The sequence below is a fragment of the Nematolebias whitei genome, chromosome 8, assembly GCF_014905685.2.
Source record: "Nematolebias whitei isolate Nwh7 chromosome 8, NemWhi1, whole genome shotgun sequence".
NCBI classification, from domain to species: Eukaryota; Metazoa; Chordata; class Actinopteri; order Cyprinodontiformes; family Rivulidae; genus Nematolebias; species Nematolebias whitei.
Window position 1 is genome coordinate 5,448,115 of NC_056505.1, and position 21,680 is coordinate 5,469,794.

The 21,680-nt window shown below is 42.4% G+C and overlaps 1 protein-coding gene across 1 annotated transcript in view; it reads right to left on the reverse strand.

Moving 5' to 3' along the window:
- The window catches only part of fras1 (Fraser extracellular matrix complex subunit 1), a 187,546-nt gene that overhangs the window by 15,906 nt on the left and 149,960 nt on the right, over positions 1 to 21,680 (reverse strand). Inside the window, exons 41-51 of the mRNA XM_037680010.1 lie at positions 20,721 to 20,909; positions 18,836 to 18,955; positions 17,873 to 18,052; positions 14,760 to 14,884; positions 12,090 to 12,230; positions 11,686 to 11,913; positions 7,540 to 7,653; positions 4,873 to 5,023; positions 1,468 to 1,627; positions 1,219 to 1,387; positions 906 to 1,152 (exon numbers count right to left, since the gene is read on the reverse strand). Of these exons, the coding sequence (XP_037535938.1) occupies positions 906 to 1,152; positions 1,219 to 1,387; positions 1,468 to 1,627; positions 4,873 to 5,023; positions 7,540 to 7,653; positions 11,686 to 11,913; positions 12,090 to 12,230; positions 14,760 to 14,884; positions 17,873 to 18,052; positions 18,836 to 18,955; positions 20,721 to 20,909 (1,824 nt within the window). The remainder of the gene's footprint in view (positions 1 to 905; positions 1,153 to 1,218; positions 1,388 to 1,467; positions 1,628 to 4,872; positions 5,024 to 7,539; positions 7,654 to 11,685; positions 11,914 to 12,089; positions 12,231 to 14,759; positions 14,885 to 17,872; positions 18,053 to 18,835; positions 18,956 to 20,720; positions 20,910 to 21,680) is intronic.

A 21,680-nucleotide genomic window follows, 5' to 3' on the forward strand; every position in this document is an offset into this window, starting at 1 on the left:
ATATATATATATGTATTTTTTTTAAGGCATGGTTGATTCTTCAGCCTGCACTTATGTGGATCTACAGTTTTGTACCAAATGTTTACTCGTGCACAACCCAGTCCGAACTAACTAAATTGTCAGACCGGATGGTAAACCGGGCTCCACAAGAATTTTCAGCCAAGAAATATTATTATTATTATTTAATGATATGATGAATATAGGATCAGAACATGCATTGATTATGGGTTTCAATGGGTCTATTCTTCCCCAAAGGAACACTAGAGGGGAGTAACATGACAAATTACAGGAGAATTAAAGAAAACATGCATTGAAATAGAAAACATTCATTCTACAAAAACGGTATTTGTAATAAAATATATTTTAGTTTAAAACATGCTAAACCTAGCTATATTTTTGCTTTTCAAAGAACTACTGCTCAGGCTGAGCCAAACTGGCCAAATAAAGTGTATTTTAGTTCAACGTTTTTAGATGTCCACGTTGTTTAATTTAGTTTTAATGACCTAAAGTTTCATCAGTAAAATAACTTATTATAACGACTTACTATAACCAGGTTTGTTTTTATTCGAGGACGTTGAGGCCAACAGGAAATTGTCCGAGGACCACTTGTGGGCCTGGAGCCGTATATTGAAGGTCAGAAACAAGCATGCTGACGGCCGAAACGTTAAACTCAAGGCTCGATGTCTTAAATTAACCAAAACATGTGGAGGATCATTTTTATAAAATAAAATAAAAAACATTAGAAATAAATCTTTTAGAAAACGTAAAAGTTTTTCTATATTCAGTTGTCTTTTTCCATATTTATCCAGACATGGAAAACACTAAAACTAGATTCTGTGTGATCCAGGACTGTGGACCTGCTGACCGCAGCCTCCGGTTGAGTCGGTTTGTTCTGGACGCCGTACCTTTCCTCTCGACGGGGGCGTGGAAGAACCCGCTGCTTTCGTTAACGTGGTGCGTCTTCTTATCGAACTGCAGCGTCGGCTCGTCCTCCGTGTCGTTGATGTTGACCACGGCGCGCGTGTTGGCGCCTAGCAGGGCGTACACGGGCATGCTCAGCTCCACGTGGAAACTCTCCATGCCCTCAAACACCTTGTCGTCGTTGATGACCACGGTGCACACCTTGGTGTCCTCACGCTCGTCAAACTGCACCTGCAGAACGGGGAGGGCTTTAGAAAGGGTTTATAAAAGCCAGAGCGGGTTTTAAACTTGGGTTACCTGTCCGGCGTATTCCACGTAGTCCTGCTGGCCGGGACGAGACCCGGTGCTGCTGGTGGACTTGGCGCTGCCCTGTTCCGTGCGGCAGAGCACGATGGCGTACTGATTGAGGTTCCCGGATCGTTTCACCGTCACGGCGACCGTGCCGGCCTTCTCACTCACGTTGTAGCTGAGGGGTCGGCAGAGGAGGTTGTTTTACCGTTTTAGTTTTGAAGTTGTTGTTTTTTTGAAACGGTAAAAGTTACAAACCTCTTGTGCTCGAAGCTGATGAGGGACCACTGGATGTGGAAGACGTTGTCTCTGACCACGTTGGGTTTACTGTCTTTGACCAGAAACTTGAAGGTGTCCACGGTTTCCTGGACGTTCTCCTGATGCAGCACGTAGCGGATCAGACCCAGATTGATATCAGCTGCAGGGAAAGAAGATTAGATTACTCACTTATTGTTTAATTTACACGTTTAAGATTAATTTGACATAAAGACGTAGTCTTTTCATTTATCTGTTTATGGTCAACGGTTCACTCTAGCGCTCCTTAGTGAACTATAAAATTTCCAACGTATCTTAAATGAATTCAGGATGAGTTACATTTAATTTTCCTATGGGATTAATAAAGTATGTTTGAATTAAATTGAAATGAATGAAATATTTTATCCCAAAATGAGTTTTTCTTTTTTAAATTGCTCATTTAGATAAAGTCATTGATTATTGACTGATAGAGTTGTCAACCACTGAAGTAAAAATAAAATGGAGTGCCGACCACAGCGCACTCTGTTGCTAATGTATCAAGAGTCTATGCCGCCATCTTGCCAGGTGCTACGTGGGGTCAAAGGTTCTTGCTAGCATGGCAGCAGATCATGGATTTCTGAGGAAGATCTGTCAGTCCTGCGACTTATACGCCAAAGCGTCATATACGTTTCTTTTTCCATATTTGGAACTCTATTTCTGACTGACGCTTTAAATTTTGAAGAACTGCAACAATGAGTCCTCCCATGCACGCTCGCTTCACTCAGCTGGTGCAGGCGGAGGAACGTTGGAGAACTAGTGGCTCCAGCCATGATGGATGGATGGACGGATGGATGAATGGCTGGATGGTGCTGCGATGGTAAAATGCTGTTTTAACCATTAAATAAACGTGACGGGTCAGCGGTGATGTATAATAAATGCGACTTATATGCCAAAGTAACTTTTGTTTTTTTCTCTTCATGGTGCTTTTTTTGACTGATGCGACTTATACGCTGAAAAATACAACAATTTAGTAGACTTAGGACAGGAACGTGGAAGTTGAAGCTGGAACCAGGTTCTACTGAAGATCGTTTACGTCACCGTATCCCAGAATGCAAAGGACACCTGGCTAAAACGATTCAAACTTGCAGCGTACACCTGGTAGTTGTTGGACCGAGGCTGGATCAGGCTCACATTATAAACGAACCAATCTGGAGTTCTTTTAGAACCGCACCAAGACCTCAACGGTCTTTGGAACACCTCAAATATCGTGATCATGTCGACACAAACGAACTGGACCAAGGGGAAACTAACCTGCGTTCATTTTAATCAGACTCAACACTTCAGGTGTGAAAATTCCCTAAAATGAAGCAAGACAATGGACTCAAGCTGTTATGGGCGCACTTCTTTGGGGATTTGGCATCACGTCATGTAAAGCCCTATTTGCACGGGATTAGTTTTACCAAGGGACCACATGCTATTTGTAATAATTACAGAGATGGTCTGTGTTGTTAATCCCATGCGAATCGGCCATGTCAGAAATTTGTAAAGTAAAAATTCCCCCACACATTACCTACTATATTTTGCTGAACTCCGAGGTCCTGTGATAATACTAATCCAACGCGAATAGGCATCTCTGTGATTTGGACAGGAATGTGCAGGATCCGATACGTAATGAGGCGCTTTTTGTTTTTTGTTTAAGCAACATAATTTGGAAAAATATATATAATATAGGATATATAGGATATATAAATATATATATAGGATGCTCAGGCGCACGGCTGGTGACAGCTGTCCATCTGAGCTTAACGTGGCTTCTTTTTTAACCTCTTAAACGCGGTGGGACCTGCCTCCTCCTCAAGTAGATTAACACTATTTTATGTTGTACATTCTTTAGTTTTCTTTAGTGCCGATTCGTAAAACCACATCAAAGCCCGAGACCGGCCGAGACCACACATTAAACACATTATCTGGACCGGCCCGGTCGTGACAATGCAGCGCGTTAACATCATATCCAGAAGACGTCTGTAAATTTCAGCTAAATCTCAGACTCTGGTTATCCCGTGCGAATGCGCCACATAAAAAGCAGATGTTGGGGAGTAATTTATTGATTACATGAGGTCCCTAGGTAAAACTAATCCCGTGCGAATAGGGTTTAAGATGCGGTCTGTTTTATAGTTTCTATGGCACAAAGAAAGGGAATAAAGCTCGTTACCAGCTCACTGCTTGGTACCGTACTATAATGTTTCAAACACACACACGTATCAAACAGCAAACGGTAGCAAAGATCAGCGCAGCTTTTAGCGCGATCTGACATTTTGGCTTCACTCTGAGATAAAACATCCCAGATAATATATTTTTTTTTAATGAAGGTTTATAATTTGCAGCTTCTGATCCATTTTCAATGACTTCAGAGTCAAATTTGTCTCATATTTTCTTCTCATGTATTTTTTTCCCAGAACAGCAGATTGAAAAAGACGTAAAAAGCCAACATCCCCGTCCTGCTGCAGTAAAAATGACTGAAGGCTCGGCGAGATAAAACGCTGCTACGAAGCTGCCACAAGAGCAGACGATGATGATGACGATGATGTACGAACATATAAACGTCACATTTAAAATATTGTTTTCAGTCTGAGTGTACGAAAGATTACAGCAGAAACCCCATCCACTTTATTTATGTACAGTTCTTCTCTCCTGGGCTGAGTTTATTTACTTTATATTAGAGTAAATGAGGTTTCAGTGCTCCAAACCAAACATTCAGCACATCCAAACGACTGTTTGAATGTGCTGAATGTGTTCTGCCTGAAGGATCAACACGTCTACAGAAGCAAGCTAACACAGATTCCTAGCTGCAGCCTGAAGGTAAACATAATATAGACACTAGTAATGAGAACCCCGCTGACTGAAAATGCAAATTAACTCAGTAAACAAGGGAGAGCTGTAAAAAGAACACATCTGGAGAGGCTTCGGGTGATGAAGAATCGAACCACATGGGTGGAAATGATCTGATAACTCATCAGGAGGACATCCATAAACCTAGATTTAAATGTTTATGGTAATAACGTTTTTATTTGTTTATAATCAGACTGAACAGAGCTTGATTTAATAAAAGGTGACCAGCAGGGGGCAGCGATGCAACATGAAACTTAGCTTTAAAATCTCAATGTGTCAGAACAATCTGCTGCATTTACTTTTTTTAAGTTTGGTTCACATCTTTCCTTAAGAAAAACACAAACCAAAGAGCTGGACCATGTCCTGGTTCTGCTTCAGGCTCAGGGCTTACAAAAAAAAGCCCACCAGGACAAAAACACGCATGCGGTAAAAATTCAGATCATCTTACGACGTACGTCCAACGACCACACGTTGTTTCAGAGCATTGTTGCAGATTTGCACAGAACACCTGAAAACACGCAGTTAAAGCGTTCCCCTCACCTTGTGTGAAGGTGCTGATGGAGCTGCCAGGTCGGAGCTTGCTCTCCAGGAAGCCGTGCTTCGGCTCGGCGGTGACTTCGTACACCAGCTGTCTGTCGTCCGTGTCCGGGTCCATCGTCAGCAGCTCCTTTTTGCTGATTAGGTTAGTGGCCTGAAAAACAACATCGTCCAAAGACTGTTTGAGCGATGTCATTGCAACTATTATTAGAAATTAAACAAAGGTCTATGAGAGAAGAAGAAAAACCTGCTGAGTCACTGGTTGCTATGGTGATTCCCACCATTTTTCTAGTTAGTCAGTCTTCAGTTTTTCTAGAGTCTACGTGTTTTGTGGACATTGAGACAGTGTTTCTCCTAGATTACTTACCTTGACCGGCGCTTGGTGGGGTTGGGATGTCAATGTTACTGGTTTTCGCTGGTGGGGGTGGGTGTTAGTGGAGCATTACGGTACTAATGCTAGGTCTGAACCGCTTATCCTGTTACTAAAGTCTGTTCCGCATCCAGAAGAAACTGAATGTCAGCCATGGGGAAGGGGTGTGGGGATAGATTACTGTGGGGGTTGCTGTGAGTCTGGGATTGGGGCTCTGGTGTTAAGGGCCATTCAGTTCCTATATTTGCGGTGGGAGAGTTTGGTTCACACCAGCAGGACCCTTCAGGGTAAGAGTCGGACTCCACCAGGGCTGCCTGTTGACAACAAATCTGTTCAGAACTTTTACGGACCGCAGTTCTTGGTGCAGTCATGGGCGGGGGGAGTCCAGTTCCGTGACCTCAGGATTCCATCATGCTATTTGCAGATGATGTGGTCCTGTTGGAGTCATCGTGCCGTGATCTCCAGCTCTCACTGGAGCGGTTCACAGTCGAGTGTGAAGAGGCTGGGATGAGAATCAGCACCTTCAAATCTGAGGCCGTGGTCCTCAGTCTGAAAAGGGTGGATTTCCCTCTCTGGGTTGGGAGCGAGGTTCTGCCTCAAGTGGAGGAGTTTATGCATCGTCAGGTTTTGTTTAACGAGTGATGGAAGAACAGAGCAGGAGATCATCAGGTTGGTTCAACTTCTGCTGTCTTGTGGACTCTGTTGTGGTGAAGAGGGAGTTGAGCTGCAAGGAGAAGCTCTCCGTTTACCCATCGGTCTACGTGCTGACCCTCACCTATGGTTCTCTAGTAACCCCGGGTAGAGACCGGAAGAACGAGATTGCAGAGACTCGGAGTAAAGCTGCTGCTCCTCCACATCCAGAGGAGTCAGTTGAGGTGGTTCAAACATCTGGTAAGGACGCCTTCTGCTCAGGTTTTATGGATATGTCCAAATGAGAGGAGAGACCCCACAGAAGACCAAGGACACAGTGGAGAGACAACGTCTCTGAGCTGGTCTGGGAATGCCCTGGAGTCCTCCCAGAAGAGATGGAAGAGGTGACCATGGAAAGAGATGTCTGTCTCACTGCTCAGGCTGCTGCTTCTGAGACCTGACTCCAGGATGGAATATAAGTTTCACAAATCTGGTCCGAGCTTTGACAGATCGTGTAAGATCTTTGTTTAAAACTTTGGCATTAATTGTTGTAGTCAACCCCGTCTGCCTGTTAGCAAAATATCTCATGATATGATTTTAATAAAACTTAGTAATCACTGAATGGGCATCTACATCTGATTAGTTGTGGAGTCAACCCCCGTCAAGATGGTTGCAACATTTATTCAACCTTATCCAACACATTAATGTCTAAAACTAACTTTTTTACAATTAAACTAAAACATGGTGTGGTAGTAGCTGAGAGTCATCTCCAGTGATTCGCCTGGTTTACGTTCCTTGGCAGGGCGCTCATCTCTTCTGTGATTTTTGTCGACGGGGTGGGGGTGGGTGGGATGGAGACACGTCTGTGTTGAATACTGTTTGTAGCGACGCGTGAGGGAAACGGAGCGCTACCTCTGTAGCTTTTTAGCTAGCTCGTCTGTATTGCACGCCACTAGCTTAGCGCCACGTCAGCGCCGGCAGTTGTTGACGGTGGGTGGGGTGGGGGAGGAGTTCTGTTGACAGGGCGGGGCGCCCTGCTTGTATAACGGTAGAGGAAACACTGATCTCCGTCACTACTCTGAGTAGAAAATCCAACGCAGACATTTTCCTGTTTTTAGTATTTTACCTCGTTTCATTATGTAGCTCGTTTTATTTTTGTTTTATATCACTACTTTTATTTACTTTTTATTTTATATGCATTTTATGACTGTACCGTAGTACATAGTAACCATAGTTAATCCCAGCAGATTACGTGTTGATATAAACTGTGTGATTTGGCCTTGAATCTCAGTTTAACCAAACACACGAGTTCGAACATCCTCCTGTTTTAGTGAGCTGCAGCTGAAGGCACTCCACGATGACAACGATCTGTTAAAAGGCTTCGGCGACGACGGGACGCGAGGATTTAACTTCCTGATAATTTGCCTGAGCGATAAAACCCAGAGGGCCTAATTACCGGCAGCACAAACATTTCACAAAATGACACTTTTACAGTGTCGAGGCACAGAAATAAAAGCTGAAGACCGACTCACCGCTGTGAGTCAATAAATAAGATACAAACATGAGTTTACACAGAACTGTGTTCCTGTTTGAATAAATATTTCTGCAACAACGAGCATCAAAACGTTCATTTTAATCATAAAGCAGTGAGTCAAACGTCCGAACCGCACCGTGTTGTCCATGTACTCCAGCCACTGCAGCCCCAGGTTGGTGACGATTCGAGGCGTCCCGTCGTCCACCGGCAGAATCTCGATTTTAAACTTCTGAGGAGCGGCCGTCACGACCTGGACAGACAGAAAAATCTAAATGAAAACAGTTTGGAGACCCAAAAAAACAACAATATAAAAAAGAAAGTTTAAAGAAAAAGTTCAGGTAATGCTCGATAACAGGTGAATTATTGGACGGTGAGGAGCTGCTGGAATAAATTTAAAAGACGTCGGTACGCAGGACTTTGTCAGGAATACTTGTATTTTTAAATTATGTACAAATCTGCATTAAATTTTACGACACAATTCCAAAAAAAACGTGGGACGTTCAATGACTTGCAAATCTCACAACAGCAACATCGTCCCAATTATCTGGTGGGGAACTTTTTAAAACTCACTTTTTAAACACCGTTTTACACGAACGGGAAAACCCCTGCCCATCTTTACTTCTGAGACGTTCAGCATGTTTTTACACCCGGTCCTCGACTGGACTTTTTCCAAGGACTCGACTCCATGTGTCTTAAGAAGGCTTCTGATGGGAGGTCCCAGCAGCTTCCAGTTCAGTTTTTAGGACCTCCTCGGTCAAGGATCTAAGCAGAGTTGAAGAATTGACGTCAGCAGACTGCAGAGAGATGTCAACCATGAGTGAGCCTTTGCACAAATCCAATCCACCATTTTTAAAACCTAATTTCTTTCCAATATATCCATTAAAATGGCAGCAGGTTAACCAACGCCATGGTTCTTTGAGAAGGTGCAGATGTTTCCCTTGTTGTTGGCTGACGAGCATTACTGGAAACCGTGACAGAGGAAGCGACAGTTTAGGACTTTACTTCACGTATTTAGTCTTTGCTGCGTTGGGTTTTCCAGGCGTCCGCGCTCTGACGGTCCTCCCACATCGAGGCGACGCTCATGTTTTATGGGAATCCACAAAGACCGCGTAGACCTGAGCAGAGTCGAAGCGAGTCGTGTGAGACCGGACGATGATCTGCTGCACATTAGTCTAATTTGTTTCCAAATGTTCCTTTGGCTGTTTTGTTTATGTACCTCCAACTTTTACATCCTTTTGTTGCTCCTGCTTGAATGTTTTTGTGTTGCTGCCATCAAATTTTTAAAATAACGGTGCTTTTATTTTTTTTTAAGATTCAACACCTGATCTAACTTTCACCTTCACCTGTTGGTTTGGACTTTTGACGTGTAAAAACAGGAACAAACTCTCGGGGATTGTCAGGATGTGCAGCAAAACTGCTGGCATAGCCCCACAGAACCTCACTGACCTACAGAACCTCACTGACCTACACAAGGCGAGGTCAGAGAACAAGGCCAGGCTGATTCTGGCAGATCCTGTTCATCCACTCCATGGTGAGTTCAGGTTCCTTCCGTCTGGATGCAGGTGTCTGCTGCCCAGATGTATGATGAACAGATGAAAAACTCATCCATCCCTGTAGCGATCAGGCTTCTCAACGAACAGTGATGAGCTCTGTACGTATATTTCAACGTCTGGTCTGGATGTTTGTGCGTCTACTGACTGTGAAACAAATTGCCCCTCGGGGATAATAAAGATTTTTGAACGTGATATACTATGTTCCGTTGGTATAAAAAACATTTTGAATTTGGTCTGCAGCTACAATAAACATCAAAAGACATGGGCGATTACATAAAAAAGTAAAAACCATCCCCGCGTGCTGCTTTCACTGACGTCTCACTGACCAAAGTTTGGTCCCGTGTGAAGAACGAGTCAGTAAACTCACAGATGAAACATCAGGAAGTGGAAACAGAAGAGTTGCAGATGATCTGATCGATTCCCTCTCTTGAAACGGCGCCGACAGACTGAATCAGATAAAACTCTCAGCTCTCGCTCCTTGTTATGTTGTCCTGTTCGAGTCTCGGCGGAGTTTACAGAGTTAGGCACGTCGTCACAAAGACGCTGTTATTGACACACGCCGCCAAAGGATCGATTCATTTACAGTTTATGAATAATTCATGTAATATTTAAAGACGTGGCAGCACCAGGGGGAACTAATTCGCCTGAAACAACAACACAGACCAGCTCCTGCTCTGCACGGCTGCTGAAACGAGCGTCCCCAAGTGATGGAAAGGTAATAAACACAAACCTGAGAGGTGTGTGTGCGATCGCAGATATCAAAACCTGCATGCTCTCGTTCAGTTTATCATGTGGGCGATTAATAATGACAGGTGGTCGGGGGCGGAGGAGAGGGAGGACGAAAATGACAAGCAGAGGAGTTAATTCTCATAACGAGCAGCATTTAACAACACACATAAAGAAATCAGGTCTCAATGGGATTAACCCGTAGAAATAAAGGTTGAAAGAATGAACGACACACGCACAAACAGGTGTTGACTCTGAAACAGCATTTAACCTATTAATTTAATAGAATTAGTATTAAGTCTCACTTCAACCTAAACCACAATTTGTTCACTTTTATAAATATTTACAGAATATTCTTATTTCTTATTACAAAAAGAATCTGATTTAAGTAGTTCATTATAAAAACAGATATAATGAGAAAACTTATAATGACCCAAGTTTAAATTTAAGTCATTGCTGGTTCGGCCCTCCGACACACGTCAGATTTTTCATGCGGCGCCCTGAAGAAATTAATTGCCCACCCCTGATCTAAATGCTAAACGTTGATTTTTCTTTCTTTTTTGCTAAAAACTAAAGGTAGAAAAATTGTAGCTAAAAGCTAAGTGTAAAAAAACTAGCTAAAAACTGAAGAAATCAAAAAAGTAACTAAAAGCTAAAAGTAGCAAAACTGCTGCTCAGAGCTACATTTAAAAAAAAAACTGTAGCTAAAAGCTGAAAAAAGCAAAACAGTAACAAATGCTAAAAGTAGGGAAACCATAGAAAATGGCTAAATGTAAAAAAAAAAATGCTTAAGCTAAAATGAACAAAACAGTCGATAAAAAACAAAAATGGCAAAACCTTAGCTAAAACGGTAAAAGTGTAGCTAAAATATAAAACTCTGGCTAAAAGCTAAAATTATTGCAACTGTAGCTAAAAGAAGCATGATAGGTAAAAACTAAAAGTACCAAAACAGTAGCTAAAAGCTACATTTAACACAAAATAAGCTAAAAGTAGAAAACGGCGACTAACAGCTAATTGTTGAATAAGAAAACAAGAGGGATACAAAAACATGGATGTTTTAATGTTTCGATATTTGAACCCTTAGTTATTTCAGAAATAATCTGCAAAGGTAAAATACTTTTATATCATTAGTTTTATTTAGTTTTTAGTTTCTATCATTAATTTTATTTAGTTTTTAGTTTCTATCATTAGTTTTTGTAAATCTCATAAATGTAAAAAAAAAAAAACCTTTAAATTTACCAAGAAAGCTTAAAAGCTCCAACCATCCTCAGAGGCTTTTCTTGGAAACAAGAGCGCTCACTCGTGCTCGGATTGTTTGGACCTTTTCTTCCGGACTGATGTAGCAACAATCATCCCTGAGATCTCTTCAAGTGAAGTTTTCAAATCTCTAAATCTCAGACGAATCCTTAATGGGTTAAGAACAGACGATGTTACCTTCTAAAACTTTGTTGGCGTTACTACAGACGATAAATACTAAACTCGGGCCGATAAAAACTCTTTCTTTTGGTGTATTCATTACAAATCTTCACGTTGCAGCAACTTACTCACTCCAGAGCTACTGAAGAAACTGGGACAAAGCAGATGAAGAAGATGATGCTCCTTTTTGTCAATACCACAAATATTTAATGGGTATAGCCGGCCATGTGTGTGAGAAAATATCAGGACTTGCTGAGTATTCAATGAGCTCCGGATCTGGTTCTTAATTTAGCACAAAATCTGCCGAACTACAAAATAATAAAAACATTTAAAAAAATCCCACAAGAATTTCCAACCTTGTCAGATTGTTGTTTTCAATTAAAGTCTGTTTCATAACTAAAGCTCCCTCTCCCCCTTTTTAAGTAGCACTTGTCTTCACAGGACCAAAACCAGGAGATTAAACCGTCGTCGGAGCAGAAACACCAACCTTGAAACACGAAAACTCACCAACAGATGCCCTAACTCCCTCGTTTCAATCACCAGCTGTAATAAAACATCAGAACGCACATTAACACAGACCCACACACCTCCTCGCCGGCCTCCTCTACCATGAAGAACAGGTTGGTGCCGTCGGCCACGGAGAAGACGAAGCGGTCTTTGAGCGAGTTGGAGCCATCGTGGTTGTAGCTGATGCGGTTCTGGTAGATGTCGTCCATGGTGAAGGTGCCGGTCTGGCGGTAGTGTTGGCCGTTGCTGGTGCGCTCAATGGTGCCATGGCGAGGAGGCTGGACGACGGTGAAGATGATGGACTCCGCCTTGAGGTGGTTTTAGAAGAGGAAAATAAACATTAAAAAATCGTAAGGGGAAAGGCTTTGAGGTGTCCGGCCACTTTGTGCACAAAGCACATCAATGTTTTTGTGTCCGCTGAGATGTTTTTATTTATTTTTAATGGTTGCCGAGAAGCCTCGCTGGCTCAAAGACGGTGCTCTACCTCCGTGTCTGCATCGGTAGCTTTCAGCTCAAATTCAGTGATGGTCTTCCTCACACCCTCCTGGACTCTCATACCCGGGACCTGGAGCAGAGGCAGCGAGTCGTCCACCGGCTTGATGGTGATGTAAAAAGTCTGAGCAACCTAAAAACAAGCAAAGATTTGCCCAAAACAGTGAGTTGTCCCAGCAAGTCAAGCATTTTCCAACATAAGTAATTTTTTTGTGGTGCAAAGCTAGCTTCGCTAACCCATAATCCGCTAACTAAAAAATTAGCTTCACTAACAGTAAACCACTAAGACAACTGTCAGTCAGTTTGCGTCACACGTCTTCATCCCCTTCCAGTTGAAGCTGCATCGATCAGTCACGTCTTGTCACGCGTGCACGTAGTCAGCCAATAGCGTGCCTAACAGACTCTTCAAGACACGCCCACAACAGACAAGCTTGTGAATTTTGTTAGCGGACGTAAAATTGGTGAAACCTAATTTAGCAGAAAGCTAATTCCACTAAAGTCTTGCAAAATTAGGGAAAACAATAATATGCTAAACAAAAAAATTCTGCTCCGCTATTAGCTGTTCAACAATTTACTGTTCCCAACACCGATTGTTTGGGAATTTAAAAAAATCCTCTTATACAAAATTATTATTGTAAACAAGACTGTGTGACAATTTATGCTGGATCAAACAACAGTACATTCTACAATTTTGTAAACGTTACCATGTACTAATGCAGTAAAATAACTTATCGAGCCCAACAACCAATAGTGTTAAAATATATTTAATTTTATTATAGTTTGGTTCATTTAGAGTTTCTGCATTTTTTATATTACAATCTGTAGTCCCATACATTAAACCCTTCTTCTTCTTTCGGCTGCTCCCTTCCTCAGGGTGCCCGGGGAAGCAGATGGTGGGGGTTAAGGACCTTGCTCAAGGGCCCAGAATGGGGCAAATGAGGGTGGAGGCAGGTGCGACTGTTTCACCTTTCCCACCCACATTCTGATGTTGTCGGTCCAGGAGATCGAACCGGCGATCTTCAGATCACAGGCACACCTTCTCTAACCTCCGCACCACCACTCCCTCAGGCCTAAACAGTGGTTGCTGAGCAAAATTATATTGGGGACTAATTTTTATGTGTCTGCGTTATTAGAAGCCCCTAAAAAGAGTTTATCACACACAAAAGCTGTAGCTTGTTCTGTTTGTAGGATTTCCAGTTAGCGTTACTCGTGAAACATGACTAATTTGTTACAAATAACGATACACAACTATCAGTTGGAGACTGCTATGCTAATACAGGCTAACATAGCATTAAGCATTTAACGTCCAATGTTGCATAAGCTTTTGTTTTTAGTATCGTTATCTATTTTGCTTTCAGTTAGATTTACTGGTATTTGCAAAACTAATTTGTTATAGGCTAAATGCTGCAACACAACAGCTGCCAGTTCTGTTAGGAATTGTGTTATGCTAAAGCAGGCCTTTGCATTTAGCCTCCAGCTAACTGGAGCAAGCTATTGCATCATATTCAGCCTCCAGCAAAGAAAATAAAGTCATGAAGTTTAGCATCTTTATTTTATGTTCAGATATTGTTATTTATAAAACCTGACTAATGCGTCACAAATAAAACAACAGCTGTTAGCTTAGTTAGGAACTGTGTTATGCTAGTATAGGCTAATGTAGCATCAAGTTAGCAGAGAAAATATTGAGTTAATGAGTTTTAGTACGTTTTTAATGTGCAGTTTTTGTTACCTGAAAAATGTGTTTATGGTAATTTATTACAAACAATGCAACACAACAGCCCTCAGCTCATTAACTTACACTGTGTTATGCTAGTGGCTACTGTAGCGTTTAGCCTCCAGATAAACAGTGCAAGTTAATGAGCTCTAATATTCTGAAATATTTCTAACTAAGATGTAGAAATGAGGTATTTCTAGGGTCAAGACATCTGGGAACACGTTTACTTCCTGTCAGTTTTGTGTGCCATGATCTCAGCGCAAAATTTAACTAATGGTACAACATTTCTAGGAAACTTTAAACCCAAATGGCGTCAAATAAACTGCACAATTAGCAGTTCGATAAGAAACTGAGAGCCCTCCAGTGGCTTCGTACGGACCTAACTAACATGCTGTGCTTTTTAACAGGAAACCCAGACCTCCTTAACTTGAAAGTAAAAGCATTGAACCGCTTCAAACACTAACCGCTCAGACTTAAAGGGCAAATTACCCTTTTTTGTACATGTTTACTTTAGTTCTAGTGCTTCTCATTAATTCTGATTAGCAAGCCAAATTTATGCATGAGGTTAAACAAGGGGGCTGAAGGAGCTGGAGTGTTACTTCATCATCCCTCTGAAAGCTCTGGAGTTTTTAACAACTGATTCAAGCAACACAAAAACACAACGCAGATGTAATGAAGCACACTGAATGTACTGCCACAGTGGCAGGAAGTGAACGGACACAGTTCAAGCACAAATGTTGGGAAAGCGCAAGAATTTGGGTGTACCGGAAAAGATACGGTATTAGCAACAATTCAAAAAACAACGTTAGGTGTTCTCCGTGTGCTCCGGTTTGACACAACGTTAACAGATCTTTGATGTCACACCTCGACTCGCCTGAGAATAAACAATCGTTACGACACGCTCTCCAACACGACGGCACCAAAGCCGGCGTCAGATCCATCGTTTACCTCGTTTGTGCCGTCGGACACGGTGAAGGAGAACTGGTCGGCGTGTTTCTCTTCTTCACTGGTGTGGACGTACTGGACGCTGCGAGACGCCAGGTCAGCCTGGGTGAAAGAGGAGATTCTGGTTCCTGGACAAAGAGAGACATTAGTCCAAAATGTTACCAAAAACAAATTATAAGAATATTTTTTGGTCAGTTGTTTTCCACCACGTTTTTTTTTTATTTTTTAAGTTTGCATTCTAGTTCTTTTGATTTTAGTGATTTATTTGTATGTTAATTTACCTTTATTAGTTTATGAAGTGCAGCTTATTTTTGTAACTATTTTTAAAACTTCTAAAATGGCTAATCATTCAAAAAAAAATATATATATATTTTTTTTTCTTTTTGGCTGCTCCTTCCTCAGGGGTCACCACAGTGAACTAACGCCCACAAAAACATGGCGATGGTTTTTAAGTCGGATGTCCTTCCTGACACAACCACAGACCACCGAGCTACCACAGCCCTCTGTGAGGAGCAGAGAGCTGCTATCTAGGGTGCCCGGGGGAGCAGATGGTGGGGGTTAAGGGCCTTGCTCAAGGGCCCAGAGAGGAGCAAATGAGAGTGGAAGCAGGTGTGAGTGCTTCAACGTTCCTAACCACATTTTGATGTCCGGGGGTTGAAACGGCGATGTTCCGATCACAAGCTAACCTTCTCTAACCTCTGCACCACCACTACCCCATGACTGAAGAGGCTGGCTTATATATATCAAAGTCCCCCCCGAAAACTTTTGGTACAAACAGCTTATTTGTGCTTCCAGTCAACAAAAATCATGGAAGAGATGAGCGCCCTGCCAAGGAAAGTAATGTAGTGGAAACACTGGTTCCTCAGCGTGACCTCAGCAGAAGTGAGGAGGACCTTCAGGAGGATTAATCCTCACAAAGCAACTGGCCCAGACAACACCCCGGGGAGGTGCCGATCAGCTCTGCGAGGTGCTGCCCGACATCTTTAGCTCCTCCCTCACTCTGGCAAGCGTTCGCACCTGCCTGAAGACCGCCACCATCATCCCAGTCCCAAAGAGCTCTATAGTGACTGGTCTGAACGACAACCGGCCAGTGGCCCTCACCCCCGATAGTCGCTAAATGCTTCGAAAGACTCGTCATGTCCCACATCCAAACAACCATCAACATCAAGGAGGACCCTCACCAGTACACATACCGTGAGAATAGATCAACAGAGGATGCCATCTCGTCTGTGGTCCACTGCTCTCACCCACCTGGAGCAGAAGAACTCCTACGTCCGTATGTTCTTTGTGGACTTCACGTCTGCCTTCAACACCATGATCCCCCAAACCCCGATGGACAAACTACTCACACTAGCACACTAGGACTAACCCCCTCCATTTGAAACTGGGTCCTGGATTTCTTAACCAACAGACTCATGTTGAGGCTGCTGTTTAGTACACCGTATTATTTTACATTATTAGTGTTTAGTGTATATCTCATGTCTTTTAGCGTATTGTTTAGCGTATATCTTAGTGTATATTAGATCCGTATATACTGTTTCTTTTTATTCTTCATTTTTAGCTATTTTTGGGTGTAACTGGGACCCTGAGTACACAATTTCATTCCACCTCATTTACCACATGTGATGCGAATGACAATAGATACTTGAACTTGATATATGTGTGTGTGTGTGTGTGTGTGTGTGTGTGTGTTAAACCAGCCACCTCATTCATTTGAGGAAAATATACTTTCTAGTTTTTATCTTACCATACCAATTTATTTCTAAAACACTTAAAACATAACAAGCAGCTGTCCGAAGTGCTGTACAAAATTAAAAACAATAGTAAAACAATAAAAACACCTAAATATATATTAAAAAAAATAATCAGAACATCATAAGCAAAATAATACATTACGACACAGACTCGCTCTGGGTTAAAAGCCAATGAAAACAATGTGTTTTTAAACAAGTTTTAAAAACAGAAAATGACGGGGCCTGCCCGACCTCCAGCGGCAGCTCATTCCACAATTTAGGAGCCAGAGCTGAAAAGGCTCCGTCTCCTCTGGATTTACAAAAGGTATTTGGGACTGCTAAAAGCATCTGGTCAGAGGATGTAAGAGCACGTGATGGTATGTAAGAGTGAAGCAGTTCAGACAAATAAGATGGACTAAGACTGGACAGGAAGCCAGTGAAGGGGCATCAGAACTGGAGTGATGTGCTCACGCCTGTACCAGTCAAAAATCGTGCAGCACCATTTTGTACAAGCTGTAACCGTGAGAGCGAGGCCTGGCTAACTCCTATCAACAGAGAGTTACAATAATCCAGGCGTGAAGTAATAAAAGCGTGGATTACTGTCTCGAAGTGGTGTCTGGAAAGGAGGGGCTTGATTTTTGACAGGCGCCTCAGCTGACAGAAAGAGGACGTAGCCATGTTGTTGACATGGCAGTCAAGTTTCAGGCAGGGGTCCATTTTCACTCCTAAATTTGTCACAATGGATTTTTCATATGAGGCCAAAGAGGAAAAATCCAAGGTGGAAAAACTGCTAGGGCCGTAGGATTTAAAGATCATAACCTCAGTCTTCTTTTCATTAAAATGGAGGAAATTAAGCGCCATCCATCCTCTAATGTCATCAAGACAGTCAATCAGACATTCTTGCTAAAAGTGCATTTTGTCTCAAATGACTGGGGTGGCCAAGTTTGAATGTATGGTGGCCAGTGCCACCAAAGTCCACCCCCTGGCTCCACCTTTGTGCCGTCATTGATCACCAGGATCCGTCACTCAGTGCTGAAAAACAAACTCCCTCTGTTCTTCTCCAGAGTAACTCCTACCCACTTGAATATGTTGCATCAAAAACATTTAGGTTTACTCGCATTCTCTGTTTAATTCCAGTCGGCTTGTTGTTGTTTTTTTAAGTCAGTGAAAACATCAAACCTCTGCGTCCAGCAGCAGCACGTATCCGTTTTTACTGAGTGGAATTAGCTGTGTGAACGGTCACAACAGCAAGAATGGATTACGGAAAAGTCGCTGTGTTTCATCTCTCTGAGCGTTCAGCCTCTACCTGCACCGAACCAGCCCTCAAATCAGCAAATCTTTAACAACTATAAATATAAAGTGATGACATAGGCTGCAACAGACCTGGAGTGGCGACGTGCTCCAGCTGCCCGAGGCTCGTCTGTTTGGTGATTCTGTAGATGAGTTCGCCCGGCTCGCTGTCCTGATCGCTGGCCGACAGCTGCAGGGTGGTCAGCTTCTTTACGGAGTTTTCATCCAGAACCAGACCTTTGTTCACGTCCACAGCAGGAGGGAGGTGGTCCTCTGTAGCACAAACAGGGAGCATTAAGTCCCCAAAAATAGTTTTATACTCAAGAGAGTTAAAAAACAACAACTTTTGGTTAAATGTGTTTTTTTTCCTGTTTGTAACAGGAGCACAAATTTCACTTCCTGCCTTTTTATTTCCTATAAAGATTTAAAGCTGACTTTTTAAACTCCAAAACACTCAGTTCAGTGATAGTTTGTTTAAGTGTAAAGGTCAATTAGTGTAAAAGAACGAAAAATATTTCATTCACGGCAACACAACTCACAGTACACACAATATTATGCCCAAATATTCGTTTGTATCCTAATAAAACAAAAGTCACATAGAAATTATTGAAAGTATTCACAGTAATATTAAAATTAAAGCAATATCACTGAATTATGAACAATTCAATTAAATGTTGCCTAAAATATCCCACTCCTCAGTGTGTGATACTAATGAGATAATTTGGATTATATCCTTGCTAGGTTAACATTTTAACGATTTTATTTCCGTCACCCCGGTAGTTTACACATTTATTACAATAAAAACAACAATTAAACACCTGCTAATTATCCAGTGAAGGCTGATAAACTGTCAGGATCATTGGAGAGATTTTTCACGACTACCAGCAGGTCCAGCAGAACCCGTCTGGGCACATTTTGTATTCAGGATGTGTCCGGTGTGCCGCGGCAGGACGAAGGCATAAATCTGCAGTAATTGCCTTGTCTTTTCCGACAAATGGAGGAACACTTCAGCCTTTTATTTTTAGCTGCAGGTAACGGAGTCTGCAGAAAACCCACCGAGCACGCTGATGAAGAAGGACTGGTCGATCAGCTTGTTGCCTTCTGGATCGACCAGGTTGAACTTGAAGGACAGGCTGCCTCCTTTCTCGCCTCTCTCGTGGCTGAACTGCAGCAGGCCTGCGAGACACGGGACATGAACTCAACATCAGCTTAGAGCCCGACTCTGTGAGAGTCGTTCAACGACAACAAAGTCTGTTTGATTACATAGAGGGCTTAATTTGAGCCGGATCCTGCTGGAACAGGATCCGGGAACGCTCTTATTTTGACAGGATGTGTTCCGGTAACTGTTTGCTTGGATCCGGTAACTCTCAGGCTTACTAATAATCAAGTTATGAACAAATATGACTGCCCTGAACGAATGAACTTACATTGGATATGTAAACTGAAAATAATTACATAAACACTCATTTTAAACACAACAGCCACTTGCGAGCTTCTTAATATCACATGAGCTGCCTCTTCAAGTAGCATTTCTGCCCCTAAAAGAGTGGTGGGGGTGAGAGCTGAGCTAACCAGGCAGGTATTCTACACCGCCTTACAATCTAGCTGTTTTTAGCTACTTTTCATTTTGATTGCCCTTTTGGTTGTCATTTTATTTCACTCGTAAAAAATAAAAAAAAATAAAAAAATTTGTACGCATCCCTTATGGTTGTCTATTGTTGTCATCGTTTTCCATTGTTGTTATCACTCTGTTAAAATTCAGGTCTCTCTTGTAAATGAGTCCCTGAGGTTCAATGAGATTAACCTGTATCAATAAAGGCTGAATGAAAAAGTAAGCAGGCAGGAGACGACAGGCAGCCGCCATGAACAGACGGAGGAGACGCCTGGAGGTTTCTCCTGTGGAGTCGGACAACAAAGAGCAGGACAGTGAATTCAGCGGAGAAGAGTCGGCTCGGAACCGCCAAGGGGTGGGGGGTGTTTAGGATGCTTGACAGAAGTTGAGTGTTTACAAATGTAGGTAAATGTAGATGTTTAACAACCTATTAAAAAACACCAAAAAATGCAGGAAATTGCATCTACTTAATCCAAAGTTTTCTGGGGGAGGACCCCTAGACACCCTGCTAAACGTCCCCCAGCACAGTCTAAGAACATACATGTTAGGCTGCCTTCAGGCCAGGGCCTCCCTTTAAAAAGAGATCTGTTACCTCCACAGGATTAGCCCCATTAAATAAAAAGCTATTAATTAAATTAACTTAAGGACAGTGTCTCTCTCCGGCCCATCAGAACACTAAATGACCCACTGACCCCCACTTTTTCCTGAATCGTGCATTTACTACTATTACTACTATTACTACTATTACTCGCAGTTCCTAGAGTTTCCAAAAGCAGAATGGGAGGAAGATCTTCCAGTTCTCAGGCTCCTCTCTTGTGGAACCAACTTCCAGTTTCTGTTCGTGAGGCTGACACATTGTCCAGTTTGAAGACCGGGCATTCATTTGATAATATTTCTATCTTAACATGTGATTCTGGACCTGCCATTGTGTATCTGTTCCTCTCAAACCCAGCCGGTCAAAGCAGATGGCTGATTGTCCTGAGTCTGGTTCTGCTAAAAGTTTCTTCCTCATGAGGGAGTTTTTCCTTTCCACTGTCGCCTTCATGCTCGCTCAAGATGAGAGTTCTGCGACGGAGTTAAACTCAAAGCAGTTTGCGCCTCAGTTAAATAATGTTAACTTACTTTTATAAACATGAATGTTTCTGTTCAGTGCCCTGAGATGACTTCTGTTGTGACTTGGTGCTTTATAAATATATAAATAAACTGAATTGAACTAAAATAACAAAAATACTGCAATCCTGAATAAACAGCAACAAGTTTTTTCCTTCGTGTGTGTCAGCAGGATGAAGATTAAACAAAGCAGGATGAAAATAAAACCAGAGCTGAGACCTTTGTTGACGTCCTCCTGAGTGAAGCTCTGAACTGGACCTTTGACAGAGACCTTCTCCACCAGGTGGCTCCGGCTCAGCACAAGTCTGCCCACAGGAGGGTCTTTGGTCAGGATGTAGCGCAGCTTCAGACTGTCTGAGTCCAGGTCTGTGCCCTTCAGATTCTGCTCTGTGATCTGAGACGACGACCCTGAAAGACAACAAAACGTCTGAATAGGTTCCTTCAAGCAGCAACTCCATGGGCGGCAACTGATGAGACCCGAAACGTTCGTGAGGGTTCTCCATTCCCTTGTCTGAGTCTCAGAGGCTTGAAGTCTTGTCGCTTGAATTTTTAAAACGTTGATCAGTTTTCTCTAAATATTTTCAGAGCTGTTGCGGATGTCTTAAACCCGTTTCAAACCTTTCCCAGTTTAGTTTTCATGAAACTTGGAGCACTGGAACAACAACCCTTTAACACCCTGGTCTAAAACCTACGCAGAAAAAAAAAAAAATAACTGCTGGTCTCAATCTGCTCATTTCTATTTTTATGAAGTAATCCAGTAAATTAAATCATAAATGTTGACTACAGAATACTGTGCACAACCTAGCATACTGTTTTTCCAAGAGGTGGACAAAAATAGGTCACAAAGGTCAAGAAATGGACCCTCGAAAACACGGCCGCACGGCTCGCTGGTCACAAATACTCAGAATTAAGTGACTGCAACAAAATATCTGTTTTCACACAATTTTCCCAGATTTTTAGAAAAAACACGCGTTCGACAGTCACGACCCACAGACAGGATCTTAGCTTTAATTTTACCATAATTTCTGGACTATAAGCTGCTACTTTTTCCCCATCCTGAGGAAACACGGTCTTTCATTCCATTGCTATGCTGATGACTGTCAGATCTACCTGCCTGTGAAACCAGCAAGTGTTTGCTCCATTCACCCTCTGTTAAGATGTCTGGACGACATTAAGGCC